We start from the raw sequence: 24406 nt of genomic DNA, 5'->3' as shown, positions 1-24406 counted from the left end.
TGTTAACTGCATGATAACCAGACCATAGCCAGGACATAAGCTGCCACAATTCCAAGAACTGGCCTCAAAGAAATAGGAACAAACTGACGCTGGAACTGAAGGCTAACTGTACTTAAAACAATCAAGATGATGCTGGTCAGACCACCACATGATCAATTTCAAGATGACTTTCAGAGCTGACTGTTGCTGTTTCTGCATGTAGCCCCCTCCCTTCACCTATAAAAGCTTTTGCCCACTGATTGTCAGGGCAGGGAAAGGGTCAGCCACAGGATAGAAGTCTGTGCTCCCACCTCCCCGGTTGCTGGCATCCAAAATAAAGCAAACTTTTCTTTCCACCAGCCTTGCCTCTATTGGCTTTGAAGTGGCAAGCAGCCAGACCCCAATTTCGGTCACGCTGAGAGCATAGCACTTCCTGATTAAAAAAAAAAAAAAAAAATCTCCATTTAAGGTTTCAATCTTTCAATTGCAGCAATTGCCTGTTCCATGCTGACTGCAGAGGGCACTGAGTTTTATCTAACTGCCAGAAGATCTGGTCCCCATTACCGAAGATGCTCCAGATCTTCATCTTCGCATTGCCTGCTTTCTGACGTTTCTCCAATACAGGATTTCCCACCCCCACTGGGGGGTGGGTTATTGCATTTTCGGCTCCTTGTTTTCTTCCCTTGGGCACAGGGGCCCCAAGAGGACCAGCAACTCCACCCTCCATCAACGCCTCCTATAAATAAGAGAGAGGTTGTTCAGAAAGTGCCTGGAGAGCAAGATTTCAGAGTTTGTGCTAAGCTTCCTGCTATGTGGTTATTGGGGGAGTGAACGATCTGGGGATTTATTACCTTCACTCTGTTCACTGAGGTCTTCTGCAATGGCCAGAATGTCTCTGCACACTGACCAATGCACTTTCTTTATAAGAAAATAATTGTCCTTATTAAGGCTGGATTAATGAACTTCTTGCAATAATATCTTAAATGGTTTATTATTCTACAACTGTTCTAAAGCATTTTCACATGCACATTATCATTCATTTGCTTCTCACAGGAATGAATGCATGTGGGCAAGAGGTCTCTTAAGGTTCTCATTAGACAGGCATGGAATCCAAGACAAAGTGGTTAAATGTTATGGCCGATGCTGTACCAGCTGCCAAGAGCCATAACCAGATTGTATCTCAGTCTTATGGCTGAGTTCAGGCTCTTGTTATCACCCCTACTATCTCTCAATAAGGCAAATAAGTTCCTATTTGTTGTTTTTGTTGTTGTTGTTGGCCACAGCCACGGCATATGGAAGTTCCTGGGCTAGGAATCAAATCCAAGCCTCAGCTGCGACCTCCACCAGAGCTGTGCCATTGCTGAGCCAGGGATCGAACTGGTGCCACCACAAAGACAAACCGGGTCATTAACTCACTGTGCCATAGCAGGAACTCCCATAACTTCCTATTGTTAAAGCAATGATTGGGTGTAAGAAGAACATAGTCTATTGGGTACTCCAGGTGGCCAAGCCCTGTGCTAATGCAAAATGAGGAAATGCATAAGTAGGAGAAATGCTTCTACCTCCTGTTAGCATCCTCCTCCAATCCACAGACACCTCCTCAACTCACCCTGGCCATCTTCCTCCTCAGGGCTGATTCATGGCTCACAGTTCTTTCAGCATTTTCCCCATTATATTTCTTGGGGGAGGAAAGAGAAAATGTGCAGCATATTCCAGAGCTTTGCTTTCCTAGTTAGGAACTGGTCTCAGAAACCATTGTCCCAAAGCATGATTTCCTAATAATAGATGAGCAGATTGACTGCTCCTTGGCTATTTCTACTGTGTGACCTACATCCTTCTTCTTTTACTCCCTCCACACTAACTCCTCAGTATCACACACACCAAAACTAAAATAATTTGCATAACTGTCCCATGGTCTTCCTTGCCCTTTCTTCTATAATTAAAAATTGAGTTAATAAAATAGCCCCCTAACATTGTAAATCAAGTATACTTTAATTTTTAAAATAAATAAAATAAATAAATTTTTAAAAATAAAATATACGGGGGAAAACTGTAAAATAAATAAATAAATAAAGTAGTCCCTTGGGTATATTAACAGGTAATAACAGCTTAATGTATTATGGTTGCTACTCCATCTCTCACCAGCAGGAGGAGCTTCCATTTTATAAAAATAGCTGTAAATCCAAGCCTCCACAGTGGTGGCATTTCAGTTTACCAGGACAGATCACTTGGAAAGACATTTGAAAGCAAGGATGCCTTCTTGATGCTTGTCCATGGTCTATTCGTGTACTTATTCATTTATCAAACATTTACTAAGTGACTTCTCTGAGTGAAGCCCTCTGTCCAGCTCTGGGAATAAGGGGTCAAACAGTTCTGACCTTAAGAAATGAGCTTTCTAGAGGAAAGAGACATATAAATAAATATAAAAACAAATCTACACAAATCATCTCATATTTTGACTTTATGAAGTCAACTTCACATACTAGATATTTAAAGCACCAAGTACGCTGTCAGGCACACAGCTGATGTTCAACAAACATTTGTGAATGATTGACTAATGGGACATAACACAAAATAGAAAGAAAGTAGTTTCCAAGAGCTTGCTATTAGAAAGGTTAGCGCAAATACAAGCTCCATAGATCTGAGTTATGACAAATCCTTAATGAGATGATTCTGGAAGAATGGAGGTGTTTTAGGCATAAATCTATTCTAGTGGAGAGTGGAGAGTAGAAGGCAAGGTGGGTCTGTTAGTTCAGATGGAAAAGTAGAGAGACAACAGAGGGCTGTGACCCCAGCGGCTACAATCCAGAGTGGGATAGGGAAGGAGATACTAAATTCAAAGCCTGAGGAGACTTCCAAAGTTCTCTATTCTCAAAGAAGCACAATCTCAAAGGCCAGAGGGAAAGGGCCTTTTCAATGTGTTCAGCATTACTGGAGAGAATGCAGCACACTGACCTGCATGATCCCCTACGAGGACTCCTTGTTCACACGCCACACCAAATGTGTTTGGTTTGCAATGGCACTGACACTGGGTCCCCTCGACACTGGCCATGCCACCGTTTTGACAAGGTTGGCAATGGCAGGAGTCAAATTCATCCAGATACTCCTCCAGGGCCCGTTTCAAGTACAGTCTTTTCACAGAAGCACAGGGTACTTCCTTTACCAGCTCATACAAAGGTGTCAGCTACACAGATAAAGACATCCTGGTCAGTAATCAGGGTTTTAGGTGAGAATATTTTCCTTTCAGCACTTTGACTCAATCCCCATTAAAACAAAGCCAAAAGGCCCACTGATGTTAATTCCAACTATTTCTTGTTCAAATATAAAGAGAAAGCAATTAACTTTCTTTATAAGACAAAGCCAGGAAAAAAAATAGGACCAGATGGGGAAGGGATAATATTTGGGAAGGGATAATATTTTTACCTTGTGTGCATGCATAAAATGTTTAAAAACCAATAGGATGTTCATTTTCTAGTTATTGAAAGATTATTTTGAAGGCAATACATTTCCTCCCCTGCAGAGGGGTGGAACAAAGGGAAATGCACTTAAATTACAGTCAAGAGGTAAGTGCAATTAAATTTAAGATTAAATATCTTGACTCTGAGATACTTAACACATCTCTCTAGCAGAGACCATGATTCTCTCTCCCTGAAGAAATTTTCAGCAGGTGGGCATTACGGCTCCGTGTTGGAGAAGTCTAATGAAGAGCAATTTTGAGACCAGAGATATGCTCGCTAAGCTCCAATCATCTGCTCTCTCAGAAACAAAAAGGCTCTGATTTATAGCCTTGGCCAATTTCTGCAGTGTAAATATTCTCACCATGGCCAGTTTGGGGCTACCACCATGATGTCACTGAGCACGTCGTTGGGAGAGATGTGCACCACTGGCTCTTGAGAGAGTCAGCACGAGCTGGCTGGAGCAGCACCAGCATGGAGGTGTAACTGGGTCACCATGCTATACAGTAGAAAAAAAATCATAGTGGGGAAATAATTATTAAAAAATAATAATAATAAAATGAAAAAAATGTGAATTCATTCCATTAAGATTGATATAGTAAGGAATAAAATGAGCATATTGCAAATTTTGTGTTTCCTTATGTACGATTTTGTCTATAAGAAACAGCAGGTGAACACAGAAAACTGTGCACCACTGAACCAAGCCACATAGAAGTACACAAAGCACACACACAAGCGCACACCTCAAACACCCATCTAGTTCACCACCTACAGAATAAAATACACCCATCCACAAAGGGTGTTACCACTGCCCATCATTTCTGATAGCGTGCCTTCTACCACTTCCCAATAATTCACAAGCAACCCTTCCATCACCCAGCAAGCTTAGATCTTCTTCTGGGAATGTGCTACATTTACTGTACACATGTACATACAGGCATTTCTTAACAATTTAACATATATAAAACTGCTGTTTTTATTGTGCCTTTTTCTTTTTTTTAATGGCCCCACCTGCAACACATGGAAGTTCCCAGGCCTGGGAATGAATCCGAGCCCTGGCTTCAACCTACGCTGCAACTGCGGTAACACTGGATCTTTTAACCCACTGCACCAGGCCAGGGATCGAACCTGTGCCTTCTCACTGACCAGAGCTGCTGCAGTCAGATTCTTAACGCACTGCATCATAGCGGGAACTCCTATTGTGCCTCTTTTTTAATGAGTGTCACAGATAAAGTTTTTGAGTGTTGTGTTCCTTACCCCTTTTTTCCCATAAGCCCTGTGGTCTTTAGTGTGCAATTTTGCGTAACTCTCTGATTTTTAAAAACACATATATTGTTTCATTAAAAGAACTGACATGTCAATAAAACATCCTAAAATTCTGCCAGCCAAATTGGTTGTTTTTAGAACTGATTTGCACAACTCTAGGAGCCTATAAGCCACAGCCACAGGAAGAAAGCTGTTCTGACAAACCTAACACTAGACAAGCCTAAATGCCTTCCTCTTGCAAGAATATCTAACTCCTTGAATCGGGGATCAAGGAAAACATAATCAAATTTAGGTCAAAAGCTTGAAATGTAAATTTTGTCATTAATTTCTCTTGGGCTTTACCAGACATTTAACCTTTACAGCTGAAATATGGACATACAAGATAATGAACCTTCTGTTTCCTATTATATATACATTCATTTTACTATACAAAACATAATTGGGAAATGCTAATTACAACCTTCTCTGTTTAACCACCTTGATTTAATTTGATTTCCCAATGCCCGTAAACATGACTGCTTTCTGGTGCCTTCAGCAGAGCATCACATACCTTTTGTTTTATGACTTGGGGAAGATCAGTCACAGATCCTGCCCAGGAAGAATATCGTTGTTTGTTTCCATCAGGGTTGTCCAGCTCCAGGTAACTAAGGCCAGACACAAAGCCAGGACGTCCCCCTCTGACAAACGGGACCCCTCGCAACACATTGCTCTGAGTTCCTACTCAAGGAGAAATCAGATGAAAAAAGTTACAATGCATAAATGAAATGAAAATGAGAACAGAAAAGTGAAAGTCAAGTATTTTAACACAATCCATCCAACTATATGACATTCTGGAAAAAGCAAAACCATGGAGACAGTAAAAATACCTGTGGTTGCCAGGGCAGTGGATAGGAGGGATTTTTAGAATTTTTTGTGGATTTTCAGAGGATTTTTAGGGCAGTGGAATTGCTCTGTGTGCTAATATAGTGTATACACATCTTTATGGATTTGTCCAAATGCACAGAATGTATAACACGGAGTGAACCTGCAGGTAAACTATGGGCTATGGGTGGCTATTATGTGTCAGTATAAGTTCATCAGTTGTACCAAATGGACCACTGTGGCTGAGGATGCTGATAGTGGAGGAGGTTCTGCCTGCGGAGACAGTGGGATATGCGAACTCTCCATACTATCTGGTCAATTTTTTATGAACTTAAAACTACTCCAAAAAATATCTACTTCTCTCTCTTCCCGCCAAGAAACAAAATTTAGTGCTTCCTACTAAGCCGTGGTTCTACTGTTTGATTATAAGATTGCAGTTGTATTTCTAATGAGCAAAGGAACCACTGGTCTAATACTGTATGTCCTGCTCTTTACCTGCAGCTTTTGATAGCTTTTCAGACTGAAGGTTCATTACTAATTTTTTTGGTATCAGTAAAGCTCGCTTCTTATTTGAAATGTTTGTTTTTCACTTTTGCAGTAAAACCTCATTCATTCCTCCTGGATAGATAATGAGTTAAGCTGACAGGTCTGCTGAAGCAAATTAATAGTTGGTAGGGAAGCCTGTTGTTTCTGGACTATTTAAACAATTTTAGCACTCTTTTGAGCACCCTTTTACCAGTTGACGTGTCAGTTACTAATCACTGTTTTCAGTTATATTAAAATAGCTTCTGTGAGGATCTTTACGAGGCCACACCTTTTTTTAGATGCACTCAATTTATTCTTTACACATAATATTTATATCTGTGTATTTCATGGAGAATTTAAATATTTTTCTTTTAAATTTATGGACATTTTCAACTAAACAACCTCACCTTGTCCCGAATGAATTTTAATTAATTTAGGTTTTATTGTAGCTTATTTTTCTCTCAGTGCATCTTGCTATGTAATTTGCTTGTTTCCATTTTGGTTTTTGAATTGTTTCTTTCATTCACAGTCTCTTAAACTCAGTGAGGCCCACTCTGCCTCGTGAAGGTCCAAAACTTCTAGAAAATTTTGTACATTAAACCACTTTATAAAACCAAGTTTGACTAAATACTTTCAAGTTTCTTTTGTCCTTAGAAAAACAGAACATTTTACATCAGAATTATCTGCCTGCATTTAAAACTGTCAAACTACCTTATAGTACGTTTCCATTTGTATTACTTTGGGGCTAAGGGTTAAATGTCTTCATAGGCAAAAATCTTCTACATTCTCACTTTAATATCTTAAACTGTTATGCTGTAAACGATTTTAGTTTCGTGGTCCTTTTTGGTTTTTTAATTTCCTGTACGTTTATGTTCCTCTTCACTGAATTTCATATTTGAAAGACTATTGCCTTGATTGAAATAAATTTGCACAACCATTGCATTTCCAACCAACTGCATTTCCATTGCTCTCTGGTTGGAAATGCCGCTGGTTTGGGGATAGACTTAAATGCCCTTGTGGACCCCCTGGGGAGCACTCTGCCTTGACCTCCACACTAAGGCTGTGGTAAAGAGAAGACCAAAAGCCATGGCTTTCTCAGGTGTACATCAGGGAGCTCAGCAGGGCCCTCTTTTTTTTTTTTTTTTTTGTCTTTTTGCTATTTCTTTGGGCCGCTCCGGAGGCATATGGAGGTTCCCAGGCTAGGGGTCGAATCAGAGCTGTAGCCGCCGGCCTACGTCAGAGCCACAGCAATGCGGGATCCAAGCCGCGTCTGCAGCCTACACCACAGCTCACGGGCAATGCCGGATCGTTAACCCACTGAGCAAGGGCAGGGACCGAATCCGCAACCTCATGGTTCCTAGTCAGATTCGTTAACCACTGCGCCAAAACGGGAACTCCAGGGCCCTCTTTTTGGTGACCCTGTAGGGACTTCGTTGTTTCTTTCTGACTCAAACAATAGGGAATCCCTTTTTTTTTTACTCCTCAGAGGAATTGTTCTTTGGTTCATAACTTGGTTATTTTCTCCACGATTAGTTTCCTGTGCTGATTTCATTGGAATGTAAGCTCCAGGAACTCTGAAAGAGCAGGGATCCTGTCTATTTTGTCTTCTGCTGTATCACCAGCACATAGATGAGTGTCTGGCGTACATAGTCAATACTCAATAAAAATATGTTCAAAGAATTTCTAAAAAAAATAATGATATCTATTAAAAGAGAAAAGACACAGTCATCACCTGACAGTAGAGGACTATTAAGAAATTATTATTCGTACTCTTAATGCTCTCAGTGTAAGAGGAATACTGGTTATACAGATTGACTATCTTGCTACTTAGATGATACATGCATATATTTAGAGATGGAACATGATGACTGAAACTTCCAAATAGTTCAGCAAATATTATAAATATTTTAAATATATACCTACATATGGCTAAAAGTCAACATAAAACTCTGTGTAGATATCCATATATCAATTATCAAAATAATAATTATTACATACAGAAGATGGGTATATGGGTGTTTACCACTATGTTCTTTCAACTTATCTGTATGTTTGAAAATTTTCTCAAAATGTTGGGGGGAAATTCATTGCATCTGGAATACTAATTATAAGGAAAAACACTATTAATTAACAGGCATACAGTAATATATAAAAAGTGTTCTAAAAAGTCTGAAGACTAGTCAAACCCTTTTTTTCATTGATGTGCCTATAATTTCAGAAATGTTTTCTTTTTTTTTTTTTTTTTTTTTTTGTCTTTTGTCTTTTTAGGGCCGCACCCACGGCATGTGGAGGTTCCCAGGCTAGGGGTCTAATTGGAGCTACAGCTGCCGGCCTGCACCACAGCCACAGCAGCGCCACATCTGAGCTACGTCTGCGACCCACACCACAGCTCACAGCAATGCTGGATCCTTAACCCACTGAGCAAGGCCAGGGATGGAACCTGCAACCTCATGGTTCCTAGTCAGATTTGTTTCAGCTATGCCAAGATGGAAACTCCCAGAAATATTTTCATCTCCATGTATAATTGATTTCCACCTGGTCAGGATGAAAATTCCTAACTTGCTGACCAGATTTGGAGTGATTTTCATTTCCTTTTTTTTTAACTAAGTTTAACAATTTCAAATTTTATTTATTTTGAAATTTCAAATTTTTTATAAAATTTTGCAAATGCAAAAATTATGCTTTTATCATAAGAAATCATTAAAGCCTCAAATTTTTAATAAACTGCCTGAGTGCTTCCTCATCTTCCTTGTGGACTACATTTTTAACATGCAAATAGTCATAATTCAAATACAGTGTATCAGAGTTCCCATGGTGGCTCAGTGGAAACGAATCTGACTAGCATCCATGAGGATGCAGGTTCGATCCCCGGCCTCGCTCAGTGGGTTAAGGATCTGGTGTTTCCTTGAGCTGTGGTGTAGGTTGCACATGCAGCTGGGATCTGGCATTGCTGTGGTGTAGGCCAGTGGCTACAGCTCTGATTTAACGCCTAGCCTGGAAACCTCCACGTGGGAGGAAAAAAAAAAAAAAAAGACAAATACAGTGTATCACCACGTTCAGTCCCTGAACTACCTGAATCAGAATCACCTAGAGTGACTGCAGATTTCTGAGCCCCACTCAAGATCTAGGAGGAAATAGCTGAGAGGAAAGCTTAGAATCAGCATTTGAACAGGCTGCCCCAGGTAATCCCCCTGCATATCTAAATGTAAATCAGTTAAGTGCATACCTTAACTGACACATTGTTGACAAACTACACATTCTAAGAAATCAGCCTTTATATTCATTTTTAAGCCTGTAGCCTCTATCTCTACACCTCTGTGAGTTCTCTGCCCAGCTGGCCCTCTTCCCTAGACCATCAGCCTGGGGCAACAGTGAAGGGCCCGGATTAGTAAACCAGACCTTGGAATCTCGTGCCTGACGCTTCCCAAATGTGGTCTTGGGCAATCTTTCTGTGCCTCAGTGTCCCTGTCCATAAAACAAGAATATGTATATTGCCCAACTCTTAGTAGGTGGAATATATTGGTGAATTTTTGTAAATCACTTAAAATTGTGCTGACACATTCACAAGTGCTACATGTTTGTTAAACACAAAGTAAAATAAAATCAGTGAGCAGTTTCCAGTTGGCAGCCCAACGAATAACTGATGTCAGCATCTTCCCAAAGCTCCCACTTTCATGCATATTTCCAGATTATTATATTTCCATCTTGTTCTAAAATTTCTCCTCCTATATCCTGCCAGCTAAAAGAAGATAGGCACTTTCTCTGGCATATTCACTGCTATATCACCAGTGACTAGAACAATTTCTAGCATGTTATTATAGCCTCCATAAATAGCTGAGGAATAAAGTAAGTGAATGAACAAATAAACCTGGCTTAACACTCTGCCTCCCTCCTTCTTGCAGTCATCTACTAATATCCCAAGAATCCTCACTTCCTTGAGGAGAATTTTAGCACCTGGGTCAGTCTTCTCCTTTGTCCCAATTTCTGCCATCACCCCAGGAGGACTTGAGCTCCAGTTGTGCACCAAGGCCTGACACAGTGCACCACAGTCTCACCTCCATCCCTGCTGCACTAAGAATCTCTTCATCTTCAGGCAGTTTAGTCTTAATTGCGACATCCAATGAAAAGTCTTCAGGCCTTCTTTTACTCAACTTCTCTCTTTCTCTCTGTCAACCTCTCTTCTACCTTCCACATTACTGATCTTTTCTGGTTCTTATCCTATCAGATGATTCCTTCTCAATCCCTCTTCTTTGGCTACAACCTTATCTTTGGCATCTTCCATCGAATCACTCCATGTATTAAATCCTTTAATGGCATCCTTTGCCGTCAGTGGGAAACACAAACTCCAACATGGTATCTAGCCACAATCTAAATGAGCTCACCTTTCCAGTTCCTCCTTCAATCACTCAGAGACTAACACGCCACTTCCCCCAACTCTGCCACCACCATCAGTACCACCACCATCATGCACCAAAAACTTGAACTGCACTGAGCATCCATGTCACAGAGTGCAACTGAAGCTTCCCCTGATGGTGTCATTTTTCCAGGCTAGTTTGCCAACCATCCTCATAGGGACAAAGGTGGTATACACTGAGGACAAAGTTACAGTACACAGGAGATGCCCAGGGAATTTCCACGCTGCATGATGTCTCACTGCCGTGACACATGAGAGGGAGATCAGGGTAAAAATAACCAAGTGTTTGAAAAACACAAAATAGAACACCTGCTAAAATTTCAAAGGCCCTTGGAGATCAGGAATTAACCCCAAGAAAGAGAGACAGAGGTAAATTTGTAATGCAAACTGCCCTCTTCTCATTTACCTGAAGCTGATTTTAAGGCCTCTTCCATCGCCTTGCATTTGTGCTTTGATGATTTAAATAGAAAACTAATATGTGAGGAAGCACATTTCTTCTTATCCTCTGAACTAAGATCTGGGGGAAAAAAAATTTAAAGGTGCTTAGTTTACACATTTGTTGAAAATCTTCTTTGAGATGCTGGCCAGGTGTGAGAGTGGGCTCAGAGGTTGTTTTCTACCACTGTGGCCATATAATCAAAAGTGATATGGAGTTCGCATTGTGGTGCACCAATCCCAGGATCGGTGGCATCTCTGTAACTCCAGGACACAGGCTGTATTCCCGCCCCAGCACAGTGTTTTAAAGGATCTGGCATTGCTACAGCCTAGGTCGTAACTGCAGCTTGGATCTGATCTCTGGCCTGGGAACGCCATGTGCCACAGGGTGGCCAAAGAAGAAAAAAAAAATAATAATAATAATAATAATAATAAATTTTAAAAGCAATATGATATGTACATTTTCAAGTGCTTTGGAAGGGTCGAGGATCAGAAAAAAGTGATATTTAATTTTTGTAATAAACAAAAGATACATGCATTTATTTAGAGATAAAGCATCATGTGTCTGTAACTTACTTTCATATGGTTCAGCCAATATTGGCTTCCATTAGCTTTGACCAGAGGAATAGAGGTACAAGGATAATTTCCACTTGAGACAGTGTAAGAAGCAGAAGACCTCTGAATCTCATGTAAGAAGTCTTACTCTTCTCCAGGGTGGTAAGAAAGTACTGGCTGATGAGGAGGATGCTGAAGAGGTGATTTGGAATGGAGAAGCAAGTGCGGCCATGAGCTTCAGGACAAAGTTAAGAAGGAGCAGGTTGGACTTGGAACATTAGTAAGCCGGAGCCAGAAGATCTCTGGAGAGCAGGAATGGATGCTAAGACATCACTCTCTCCTCCAACATGGTGGCAGCTGGTGGGGACCATTCTCTCACCATGAAGTCAACCAAGCATGAACTGAGAAGTGTGCCCTGATTCTAACACATATCAGGAAATTCCAGTAGCAAGGAAAAAACTAAGCTGATGTTGGAGCCTTCTTACAATCTCTACTCCCTTGGATGAGTTTTTTTCATAGCACTGGATCTCCAATTCTCAGCCTATGAGACAGGAGTCATAGCTGCCTTCTCCCTAGGTAGTAGTGAGGGTCATCACTGACATAGGCAACCCACTTGTCAAGAAGAAGGCATCCAATAAATGTAAGCTATTGTTGTAAGTCTTATGTGGTAAGCACACTTGTGATTTCCAGAGCAGATTTTTTCTAAAGGATTGTGAATGGTGAAGAAGAGAGGTAAATTAAAAAAAAAAAAAAAAAAAAAAAAAAAAAAAAAACTTTAAGAGAGGTAAATTTAAAAAAAAAATCAAAAATAGGTAGTTGCATAAACTCCTCATGCATTTTCCTCAAGGAATATTACTTAAACTGAGAAACAGGGAAGATTAAAAAGTATTCTAAAAATCCAATCAACACCCTCTGGAGACAGGAATAATGATATTGGCTTAACTCTCATTTCAGGGTACCATCCAAAAGAGTAGGCAGGGAGTTCCCGTCATGGCGCAGCAGAAACAAATCTGACTAGTATCCATGAGGACGCAGGTTCGAACCCTGGTCTCACTCAGTGGGTTGAGGATCAAACATTGCCGTGAGCTATGGTGTAGGTCACAGAGGCGGCTCGGCTCTGACATTGCTGTGGCTGTGGTGTAGGCCAGCGGCTACAGCTCCGATTCGATCCCCAGCCTGGGAACCTCCCTATGCTGTAGGTACGGCTCTGAAAAACAGACAAAAAAAAAAAAAAAAAAAAAAAAGTAGGCAGGCTTTTGCTTAAAGCCTGGAAGATGCTGAGTAGAGCATAATGGATTCTTTCAATTTTGGATTCCGTTGCAATTGGATCTCTATTTGTCATATTTTAAAAGCACTAAAATTTAAGTTCACTACATGTTATTTCCCCATGAAAATCCCTGCAATGCTTGCATATAACAATTTTTAAAATATTTACCGCTTTCTGCGACTTTCTCTGAGTCCACATAAAATAAAACTTTGTATTCTCCTCCTAAGGACCCAGACTGCAGATAATGTGTCCCATACTGGTCAATTAATCTTCGGTAGGCACTGTAATCATACAGAGGAGGAAGGTAGGAGAGTTCCTTCCAGAATGACTCAGCAAGTTGCAAAAATTCTGGATTGTTATTGATAAATTGAGCCACTTCAACAGTGTTCTGAACAACCAACAACTGATAACTCTGTGGGAAGAAGAAAGAGTAAAAGCAGTTTTAGCTCAAGATAAAAAGGTATCGAAATAGTTCCTTATCCAGTGTCTCCACCAAAAGCCGCCTCCATCAATGCAGATTACATGAATTTTTATTTCTGATGCATGATGAGGTCTCTTCTGGGTCCACTCACTTGAAGCAATCTAAGCTATTTTAGGAATCTTAAACAAGAATAATATCCAGTGATAACATGGTACTTTTCTATATATGACCTTTAAAATCCCAAGACCAAGTTGTTATGCCCTCCTCAACTAGAAAAAGATAATCTGCATCATTAACTGCTAAATAATCTTACAAATAAGAACATAAGGTCCCTAGAGTCCACATCTTGAAGATGACTTATAAGCAGAATGACCATATAATTTATTACCATGCTAAACCACTTTATAATGAGGTCTCTTAAACCTTTCCTAAGCATCTTTGCTTTTTTTTTTTTTTTTTTTAAGAATGATCTGGTATATTTTTTTTTCTTTTCTTCTCTCTCTTTTTTTTTTTTTTTTTTTTTTTTTGTCTTTTTAGGACCACACCTGCAGCATATGCAGGTTCCCAGGCTAGGGGGCAAATTGGAGCTATAGCTGCCAGCCTATGCCACAGCCACAGCAACACCAGATCCGAGCCACATCTGCGACCTACACCACAACTCACGGCAACACCAGATCCCCAACACACTGAGCAAGACAAAGGGTCAAACCTGCATCCTCACGAATGCTAGTCAGATTCGTTTCCGCTGAGCCATGATGGGAACTCTCCTAAGCATCTTTTCATGGTGTCCAAGACAGAGCCACCTTACACCAAATTCTCACTCATGTGAACAATATAATATGGATATGATAAAGGTTTTTACTGTTCATATTTCCCCAGTTGGCTCCTTAGTCATAAAACAAACAAAATTTATATTCATTTATACCTTGCTTATGCGATTTATTAATCAAGATACTGACTTTAGGTAACTTGTGTATGAAATATGCATATTATGAATGATGATCAGCCTGAGAAATTCTTCGGCAGTAAATATATATCAGAAGAATCCATCTCAACTGTTCAGGTTGCCCACAATGAAAGCTGCAGTATCTCAAAACAACAAAGTATCTAAAATTAAGTCTTTTAACCTCCTCAGATGAAAACATTGGTATCTCCAGAGTAATAAAGTATTTTAACATCTTTTAGTTTCATGCATTTTCTTAAATTAAAAAAAAACTCTGGTATTAGTGTTTCAGACACACATTTTCATTGGATTTTTGCAATTGAATTTAACACTTAAAATAGTAGCATCAGTAACCATGAATTAGAAATTTAGACTAATTTTCACTAGAAGATGTGTAATAAATTTTTTCAGGTTTTTAAATAAGAATGAATATTTTAATGAGAAAATTTTGTGTAAATAAATGTATCACCAAAGAGAATTAACAGGGCAAAACTATATTTTTTAAAGAAATATCCTGGATTTTCTCTTTGAAGAAGGTACTATGCCCTAATTTTAAAAATGAAAGCTGATTCTTTTGGTAAATACACTTTTGTTAATGTTAGAAATACTTGAACCAGTAAAACATGGAAAAGTGAACCAATATTTCATACTAACCTTTTTCTTAAGGATTTCATAGGTTTTTGCATAATAACTGGAGGAAGAAGAGGAAGAACTAAAAATGAAGACGCGTCCTTTACTGGATGATGTATGTTCTGTAGATGTATGTTTTGCATAAGACCAGGTACTATTGTAAAATTCATAATTAAAATCATTATTTACTTTCACCTACAAAGAAAATGAAAATTTGTGATATGAGCAAATTAGGCCTTAAATATAACCAGGAATCTTTTCTCATGAATCTTTTAACAGGAACACTTTACACAATCTCCGAAAGTCAAAGCTCTTCATTGACATAAAACAACTGTGACTCTCACTAAGACCGGGACTGTATGAATATAGAGTTCTTAAAAATAATTACTTAGTTCATTATTACAATGATCAGTTCATTGTTATAATTACTTATTGTCAAGCGGGGCCTATGGTATTAATAACACCAAAAAACATTTGTGTACAAACATCTTCCATTTTCCTTTAAGGTCAACATTTAGCCCAGAAGTGAGCAAATTAACAAAGCTACACTAACAGAGACCTACAAAGCAGTTGTCTCTTGATTTTTCATCTGATGGGGAGAAGATGCACATAAGTGATAGGAACCTGTTAGATCTTTTGGGCTGTTCCGAAAGGCTCTAGATAATTTGGTAGTGGATTTAAATTTCTAATTCTGTTTGACTTGGACAAATACTAAGATAGGAATTGTTTTTCCTATGCTGACAATAGAGAAAAATCCACCCTCCCCCCTCCCCCCAAATTTTAAAAGACTACAGGATAGTCACCTGCAGATGAGACGTGATAGTTCCAGCATTCATGGAGAAGACTAACATTTCTTTATCCTTTATTTTGTCCTAGATCAAGCGTCAAAATGAAATCCCAAGAGCGAGCTAGCAAGTAATATAAATGTTGGAAGCATGCGGGGAAAGGTGGGATAATGAAGTGAGCACACACCCTGTCTAAAAGGGTACCCAACACTCAAATCTGTCAGACAGCCCTATATGTAACTCTAGGTCCTAGTATTGACAGATAACTCATTTTTCAACAAGAAATCTATCTGAATCTTCATGAAAAAAATCTTTAGTTGTTGTTTTTTTTTTTTTTTAATCATAGGCAACTAACTTGCTAAACATGTCAATCACCACGAGAATAAACCGAAACATGCAATTATGACTCTCAGGCTGTTTCTATATAAATATTCAAATCGGCAACTCTCCTTTCACAAGTATTTGTGGGGTTTTGTTTTTCGGGGTTTTTTTTTTTGTGTGTGTGTGTCTTTTTGGGGCCACACCCGAGGCATATGGAGGTTCCAAGGCAAATGGAGGTTCCCAGGCTAGGGGTCCAGTCAGAGCTGTAGCTGCCAGCCTATGCCAGAGCAACAGCGATGTGGGATCCAAGCCGCATCTGCGACCTACACCACAGATCCTTAACCCACTGAGCAAGGCCAGAAATCAATCCCACATCCTCGAGGATGCCAGTTGGGTCGCTAAGCACTGAGCCACGACAGGAACTCCAGTATTTGTGTTTTTATTATATGTCCATGCACATTTGTATTTGAGATCAAAGCATAAATAAACACAGGGAAAATTTAAATGATAAATATGATACATTTTTTTTAAAGAAAGCTAAAAAAGACAACAGAATATTATGTAGCCATTGTAAATGATGCTGTAAGGACAAACTAGTCATGTTAGAGGAGAAAGCAGGTATAAATGTGATATTTCTAAATGCTGTTAGCTACAAATTTGAAAGTATATGGCCAGTCAAAAGAAGACTAAAAAAGAAATTCAACAAAATGCCAGGAAATATTACCTTACTTTTACCACTACCCATGTTAAAAACTATGCACATATGCTAAAAACATGCAGGAAAGAAGAAAAAGTGGATTTAATAATTCCTTTTATTTGAACATGATTTGCATTATGTTATGAAACTGGTTTGTTTAAAAAATTCAGCTCAAGTCAAGATGAAGAATGTATGTATTAATATTGATTACAAACAGGACAAAATTAAAAATGTATTAGAAATCTCTAGAGTTGCTAGTGTCTAGATAGTGTCTCAGTCCTATTTGGTTTTGGATAGACACAGAATTTAATTTTTTCTCTATCTTAAGAAAGAAAAGTTATCTACCTTTCTTTCCATTCAAAAAAAAAAATCCTATTTTCTCTCATCTTCAGATGCACAATTCAAACATCTGATTCATGATTTATGCAAATAAGCTTCTTAGGAACTCTAGTTCAGCATCTCCTCACTCCCATGTAAGCTACATGTAGCTACAAGAATCATTTCTCAAGGTAGTATGATCTTAAATTTTCTTTAATCAATACTCTTCCTTCCAGCTAAGATCCTAGACCAAGTCTTCCTCTGAAATCACAACTTCCAACATCCCACATTCTGACACCTCCTTCTCTTTTGACTCATTCTATTATTGCCATATCTGTTATTCAGGTTCACAGAAAGCAGCTCTTCAACTTACTTTCCCTTCCCTTTCCCTATTAGCACTTTCATGGTTTTTTTACTTCCTTCCCGTTGCCATTAGGCTTCATGGTTCATAGCTTCAAACTATCCTCTTGCCAATGAACTTAACTTCCTGTCACCGAATTTGCCTGGCCAAAACCCAACCCTGGTTCAATGCTTGAGGCCAAGCAGCTCAACACTACTAGAGAAAAATCAGACAACTATAGAATGGTGTTACTCTAAGTCCATTCACAATTTCCAACCTCAGTGGAACCCTCAATACTTTCCAGCAATCTTAAATCTCTCTGGCCAATTCTTTCTCTCTCATACCCTACAGTATCTATTTCGAAATCCTGCACCCATCTCAATCCCTCGATCTCACAACTGTTTCGTTCACTCTCAGAAAACAACCTTAACTTATTTCTTTACAAACACTCCCAGTATCAGGTAGAGACTTCTTACCCTTCTAACAAAGCTACGAACTTAGGAACTTTTCTTCCTTTCCTGCATTGGTGTATTCTCCTCCTGTCTGAGGCTAGTTTCTCTGTTTCTTCTCTATATTGCATTCCTTGCCACCTCTTCAAAGGACTGCTTAAATAGATTGATTATTCCCTGCCGGGTTTTTTGGTTTTTTTTTTTTTTTTTTTTTTTGTCTTTTTGTCTTTTCTAGGGCCACACCCATGACCTATGGAGATTCCCAGGCTAGGGGTCAAATCAGAGCTCTAGCCACCAGCTAGAACCACAGCAATGGGGGATCCAAGCCACATCTGCAACCTACACCACAGCTCATGGCAACACCGGATCCTTAACCCACTGAGCGAGGCCAGGGATCAAACCTTCAACCTCATGGTTCCTAGTCAGATTCGTTAACCGCTGAACCATGATGGGAACTCCGATTATTCCTGGAGTCTTATTTGTCTTTTTTCTTTTTCTTTTTTTTTTTTTTTTTTTTTTGGTCTTTTTAGGGCTGCACCCATGGCATATGAAGTTCCCAGGCTAGAAGTCAAATCAAAGCTGCAGCTGCCAGCCTAAACCACAGCAACACCAGATCCAAGCCATGGGATCCAAGCTGTGTCTGCAACCTATACCACAGCTCATGGCAACACCGGATCCTTAACCCACTGAGCGAGGCCAGGGATCAAACCTTCAACCTCATGGTTCCTAGTCAGATTCGTTAACCGCTGAACCATGATGGGAACTCCGATTATTCCTGGAGTCTTATTTGTCTTTTTTCTTTTTCTTTTTTTTTTTTTTTTTTTTTTGGTCTTTTTAGGGCTGCACCCATGGCATATGAAGTTCCCAGGCTAGAAGTCAAATCAAAGCTGCAGCTGCCAGCCTAAACCACAGCAACACCAGATCCAAGCCATGGGATCCAAGCTGTGTCTGCAACCTATACCACAGCTCATGGCAACACCAGATCCTTAACCCACTGAGCAAGGCCATGGACGGAACCCGAGTCCTCATGGATACTAGTCCAGTTCGTTACCACTGAACCACTGTAGGAATTCCCTATTCCCTGTCTTAATAGTTTCAATTTTTCTTTCTCTGCTGGCTCACATTTATCAGCACTTATACACCTTCTAACCTCACAAAAGTACAGTACACTACTCTGGAATCACCCTCTTGGGTTCAGATCCCATGGTTGTCATCTACCACCTCTATGATTGTAGTTAAATTATTCAGCTTTCTTTGTCACAGTTTCCTCGTCTGTATAGTAGAAGATGACAGTACCTACCTACTTAGGTTAATACAAAGAAAAAAAGATCCATTTAAAGCACTTGAAAGAGTGCCTAAAATATAAAGGGTTCTTAATCTATGAGAGCTATCTTTGTCATCATTTAAATCATTTCTGGTTAAAAAAGTAAATTCAGAAATCTCAGATATATAAATTCATACCAACAGAGGAAGCAGAGGATCAGATAACTAGGCATTAGTTAAAATTGCCTTTAGAATATGTTTTTGTTATTCATTTAATATTCATATAGATCTCTCTTCAAAAAATATAATGAAGTAAAGTACATCAAAGACAAATATTATGTGATGTCATTCATATGTGATATCTAAAATATGACACAAATGAGCTTGTGTATAAAATGGAAACAGACTCACAGACTTAGAAAATAAATATGGTTACCAAAGGGGAAGGGAAGAAGAGATAAATTAGGCATTTGGGATTTGTACAAACTACTATATATAGAATAGATTAAACAGCAAGGTCTCACTATACAGCAAAAGGAACTATGTTTAATATCTTGTAATAAACTATAAGGGAAAAGAATAGAGAACAAATACAGGAGGATCCAGGAAGTCATTTTCTCCACGCTAATTTTTACTCACTCTCATCTGCAACTCATTATATGCTGAGAATAAGCATGGCACTCTTTCAGCATCTCCCAGGCTGAACTAAGCAAGCAGCATGGCATCTTTCCTAAGCGACCATGGAGCAGGAATGTGCTTACATTTCAAAGGCTTCCTTGTGGTATGAAAAGTATGAGAAAACAGAATGTGTGTGGCATCAACAGGAGACCAGGCTTGTCCTGGATAAACTGTCATGCTGATTTCCAAAACAGAGATTAGAAGAGAGGATGACTGATTCTGTTTTGTGTGTGTTTACTAATATTTATGTTCCAACAAGCCAAAAGTCCCATTCCACCTGTAGAGACCCGACTCCCCAGTGGCCCTCGGTCTATTTGAACCAAGAAGGATGTTGACCGATCCCATAGTCGCACCTGGGTTTAGTGTTTCAGCGCCTGACTCACTGCCTCCTGCTTCCACCTCACTTCCCTCTGGCAAAATCCTCAAAACATCTCTATTCTTCACTCAGTAACAGGCTATAATTTCCCTCTACCTCTGACAAACACCTTCAAATTCAGTGACTGGAAACGCATTTCAGATGTCAATCCAAAAACCAAGCCAAGCTGAGGAAAACGCATGTCAGGATTATTCTGTTATTAAATTATTTCTCCTCTTCAGAAGCTGCAGCCTTCCAACATGTCTACATTTCAACTTATGTCAGAAATTCTCTCCCTTTTTAGTCCCTCTTCTCTGTAACTCTCTAAATTTGACCCAAATATATACACACATATAATTCTCTCCTTTATAATTATGAAAGAATTATCGACACATCCTCCAAGGAATAAGAGGAGACAAAATCCTCTATCACACATTCTCCCTTCTGGCCAAAGCTTAAATTACAATACATATTTTTTTATCATGCAGAATTTAGAGTTGAAAAAGTATTTAATACAATATATCGGAAAAGTAAAATGTACTGGAAAAATGAAGGGCTGTGAAGACTGACAGACCAGACCAGACCCAAGCTCTACTGCTTATGAATTTAGTGACTTGGAGCAAGTCAGCTGAAGTCCTCTGGGCCTCTCTTTCCCCATAAAAAAAATAGTAAAATACTGCTTACCTTCCTCAGATTCTGTGAGGATTCAAACGACACAAATTGCCTAAAATATGCAGATACCACGGGAGATATTCAAAACTTGGTAGCTATTATTTTCGTCTTCCATTCTCATGATTTAATAACTCTTAAATGTAACTTACTCTATTGTAAGTTGGAGGATGGTGGGTTTGCTCCTTATAATCGAAACTGCTTTCCGGAGATGGTTAATGTTAAACAAAAAGCCCTTCCCTTTAAACATTCTAAGAGTTTTAGGCTTGCGAATTTGGGAGTAGTAGGTAATGAGGGCTGAATTGGAAATTTTTGAGTTCTGGGAAGAAAGGAGGAAAGAAATGAGAGAGGAGATCTTGGAAGAGAAGAGCAAAAAAGAGGCTAAAACAGGATGAGACGAGAAACTTCCTTCTGTTGAGGCTGCGGAAGAATGGACATTTTAAGATGGAGGATGTCAACGGTTTTGTTGAATGTGTTGGCACTACTGCCACAGAAAGCCTCTCCTCTATTTCCCTATCAACATCACAAATGTCCCCTAAAGCCATTGCTGTTTTGTGTGAGTAGATTTTGTGTTGAAATCAAGCAACAGGACTTGAGGTGTGTATGACAGAAACAGCCTGAAAGAACTAGAAGCCTGCAGAGGAAACCTTGAAAAAAAATTATCTTTTTTTTTTTTTTTTTTTTTTGGTCTTTATAGGGCCACACCCTAGGCATATGGAGGTTCCCAGTTTAGGAGTCTAATCAGAGCTACAGCTACCAGCAACAGCCACAGCCACACTGGATCCAAGCTGCGTCTTCAACCTACACCACAGCTCACGGCAACACTGGATCCTTAACCCACTGCCAGGCCAGGGATTAAACCCACAACCTCATGGTTCCTAGTCAGATTCATTTCCACTGTGCCATGATGCAAATTCTTAAACTAAATTTTCAAGTCTGGCAATATAGACACTGGCAAGGAGATGCAGCACGGGCCACACTTCCACACTGCTGGTAGGGTACAGATTGACGATAGATCCGTTCTGGAAACTTGACCTAGTGAAGTGTAACCTATCCATAACCTACAGGGCAGCAGTTTGAGTTCCAAGTATATGCCCTAGAGAAACTCTCGCTCATTTGCATGGAACTCTCACACAAGAACTTTCAAGGCATTTCATAAGAAAAAATTGGGAACAGCAATAAAAATGCCACCCACTTGAGCATGAATAAATTTCAAAATGCTAATTTTGCATGAAAGACCAAGTCATAGAAGAATGCATACTATATGATTAATTTAGATAAATGGCAAAGAACTAAAATCACAAATATTCTTTAGGGACAACAACATATGGGATCAATATATACAGAAAACAAGGAAAGGACTGCTACAAAACATACAATAGTGGTTGCATAGGCAGTACAGGTGGAGAGGAGGTGATAAAGTGATCAAAGCGGGGTGGACAGGAGACTTTAAGTCACTGGTAACATTCTATTTCTTTCTCTCTCTCTCTTTCTCTTTTTTTTTTTTTTTTTTTTTTTTTGCTTTTTAGGGCCACCCCCACAGCATAGGGAGGTTCCCAGGCTGGGGGGTCAAATCAGAGCTACAGCTGCCGGCCTACACCACAGCCACAGCAATGCCAGATCTGAGCTGCATCTGCAACCCGCACCACAGCTCATGGCAACGCTGGATCCTTAACCCACAACCTCATGGTTCCTAGCTGGATTCGTTTCTGCTGCGCCACCACAGGAACTCCAATATTCTATTTCTTAAGATGGGTGATGGGTATATATGAGTCCTGTTTGTTTTATTCATTTTTTTTCAAACTGCAAGTATATGTTATTCACAGTCTTGTACATGGGACATATTTTGTAATCTAAAAATAAAAGCATTTTGTGAGTTCCCTGTAGCGCGGTGAGTTGAGGATCTGGCTTTGCTGCAGCTGTGGTGTAGGCCACAGGGTTTGATCCCCGGCCCTGGGAACTTCCACATGCCACAGGTGCAGCCAAATATATATATTTGGGGGGGTCCATCCCACAGCATGTTCAGTTCCCAGGCCAGGGATAAGATCTGAGCTGCAGTTGCAACATACGCCACAGCTGCAGCAATGCCAGATCCTTAACCCACTGTTCAGGGCCGGGGATTGAAACTGTGTCCCAGCACCAATCCCCATGAGCCACAGCAGGAACTCCTGAAAGAATTTCTAAGTGAGGTGACACTGTGGCAGTGCTTAGGAGATGATCACAACCAGTCATAACCAGGGCCTTGGGTTTTAACACCCACACAGAGACAAGCTACCAGGTTCTGAGCCAACATGGAGCATGGAGTTGAAAATGATAGAAAAGATATTTCAGCTTGAATGACACAAATTAAAAGGTTCATTGCCCTGTACCCCCGAGTTTAAAAATATATTCTTGGAGTTCCCATCATGGCTCAGTGGTAATGAACACAAGTAACCATGAGGATGCAAGTTTGATCCCTGGCCCTACTCAGTGGGTTAAGGATCCAGCATTGCCATGAGCTTTGGTGTAAGTTGCAGACTCGGCTCAGATCCTACATTGCTGTTGCTGTGGCTATGGGGTAGGCTGGCAACAACAGCTCCAATTCAACCCCTATCCTGCAAACTTACATGTGCCAAGGGTACAGCCCTAAAAAGAACCCCCGAAAAATGGTCTTAACAAACTAGTGCATATAGGAGTTCCCTGGTGGCCTAGTAGTTAAAGATCCAGCATTGTCACTACTGTGGCTTTAGTTACTGCTGTGGTGTCAGTTCATTCCCTGGCCTGGGAACATCCGCATGCCACAGGTGTGGCCAATAAGCCCCCCCAAAAAACTAGTGAATATAACATAAAAAAGGAGACTCTATATGAAGAATAAACTGGTGGTTACCAATGGGGGTAGGAGGGTTTGGAGGAGCAAAATAGGGGTAGAGAGTATGAGATATAGAGAGTGTGGGATACAAAGTATTGGGTGTAAGATAGAGTCAAGGATGTATTGTACAACATGGGGAATATAGCCAAATTCTGTAATAACTTTAATGGAAAGTAACCTCTAAAATTGTATAAAAGTAAAATTTTTAAATGAATTAATCAGAGAAAATTCGTAAAGAATATGTATTCTTTTAAAGCCCACATAAGACATTTCTAAGAATTGATCACACATGAGACCACAAGTAAATTCTCAACAACAACAAAAATAAACCAAAATCAATATCATATAAATAATGATCTCTGGCAAAAATTCATAGATTAGAAATGAATTAAATCGATATAATTAAGTACCTGGAATGTGTAGGAGAGGACGTTTCCACTCAGTCTGTAGAAATCTCTCCCATCCCCACTAAACACCTTTCTGCATTGACCACCAAAACTTTTAGTGTTGAGGACTCTGTTCCTAAACTGGCCCGTGAGTGCATTGTAACTGTTAAAACATGAAAGAAGAAAAGACTGTTAAAAACCAGAAATAGCACTTGCTGAAACAGGTGTCATTAGAGAACTCTGGATATTCTTGAAATACCATACAGTTAAGCATCTCTGCAAGAGCTCAAATAAAAAGCCTCCAAAAGCACACCATACATTACCCAACTCCCCTTGCTTGCAATAACGGCTAAAACTAATAGCTGGGGAAACCCAACAGCCTTTCAGCCTGAGAACATATTTAGGAAACCCACAGCCCTTTTGTATCTATGGCAACAGCTGGAATCTATAATTGAATCTATAGATAACACTAATACAATTAAGATTACTCTTGAAGAGAGAGAGTCTGCAATGAATTTCAACTAATTGGTCTCTTAGCAAGCTGAC

The 24406-nt window shown here is 39.7% G+C and overlaps 1 protein-coding gene across 1 annotated transcript in view; it reads right to left on the bottom strand.

Moving 5' to 3' along the window:
* C7 (complement C7) overlaps positions 1 to 24406 on the bottom strand; it is a gene marked incomplete at its 5' end in the record, with an annotated part of 56285 nt that overhangs the window by 21751 nt on the left and 10128 nt on the right. The window contains 7 exon segments of the mRNA NM_214282.1: positions 544 to 715; positions 2935 to 3163; positions 5251 to 5417; positions 10907 to 11017; positions 12926 to 13169; positions 14776 to 14946; positions 23885 to 24023. Coding sequence (NP_999447.1) covers positions 544 to 715; positions 2935 to 3163; positions 5251 to 5417; positions 10907 to 11017; positions 12926 to 13169; positions 14776 to 14946; positions 23885 to 24023 — 1233 coding nt within the window.

This window comes from Sus scrofa, chromosome 16 (genome assembly GCF_054392235.1).
Source record: "Sus scrofa isolate SSC_HxYL_T2T_F1_AM1 chromosome 16, Sscrofa_HxYL_maternal_Yorkshire_Landrace_v2.0, whole genome shotgun sequence".
Classification (NCBI taxonomy): domain Eukaryota; kingdom Metazoa; phylum Chordata; class Mammalia; order Artiodactyla; family Suidae; genus Sus; species Sus scrofa.
The sequence above is the reverse complement of the archived record's forward strand: the minus strand, read 5'-3'. Positions and strand labels throughout refer to the sequence as shown.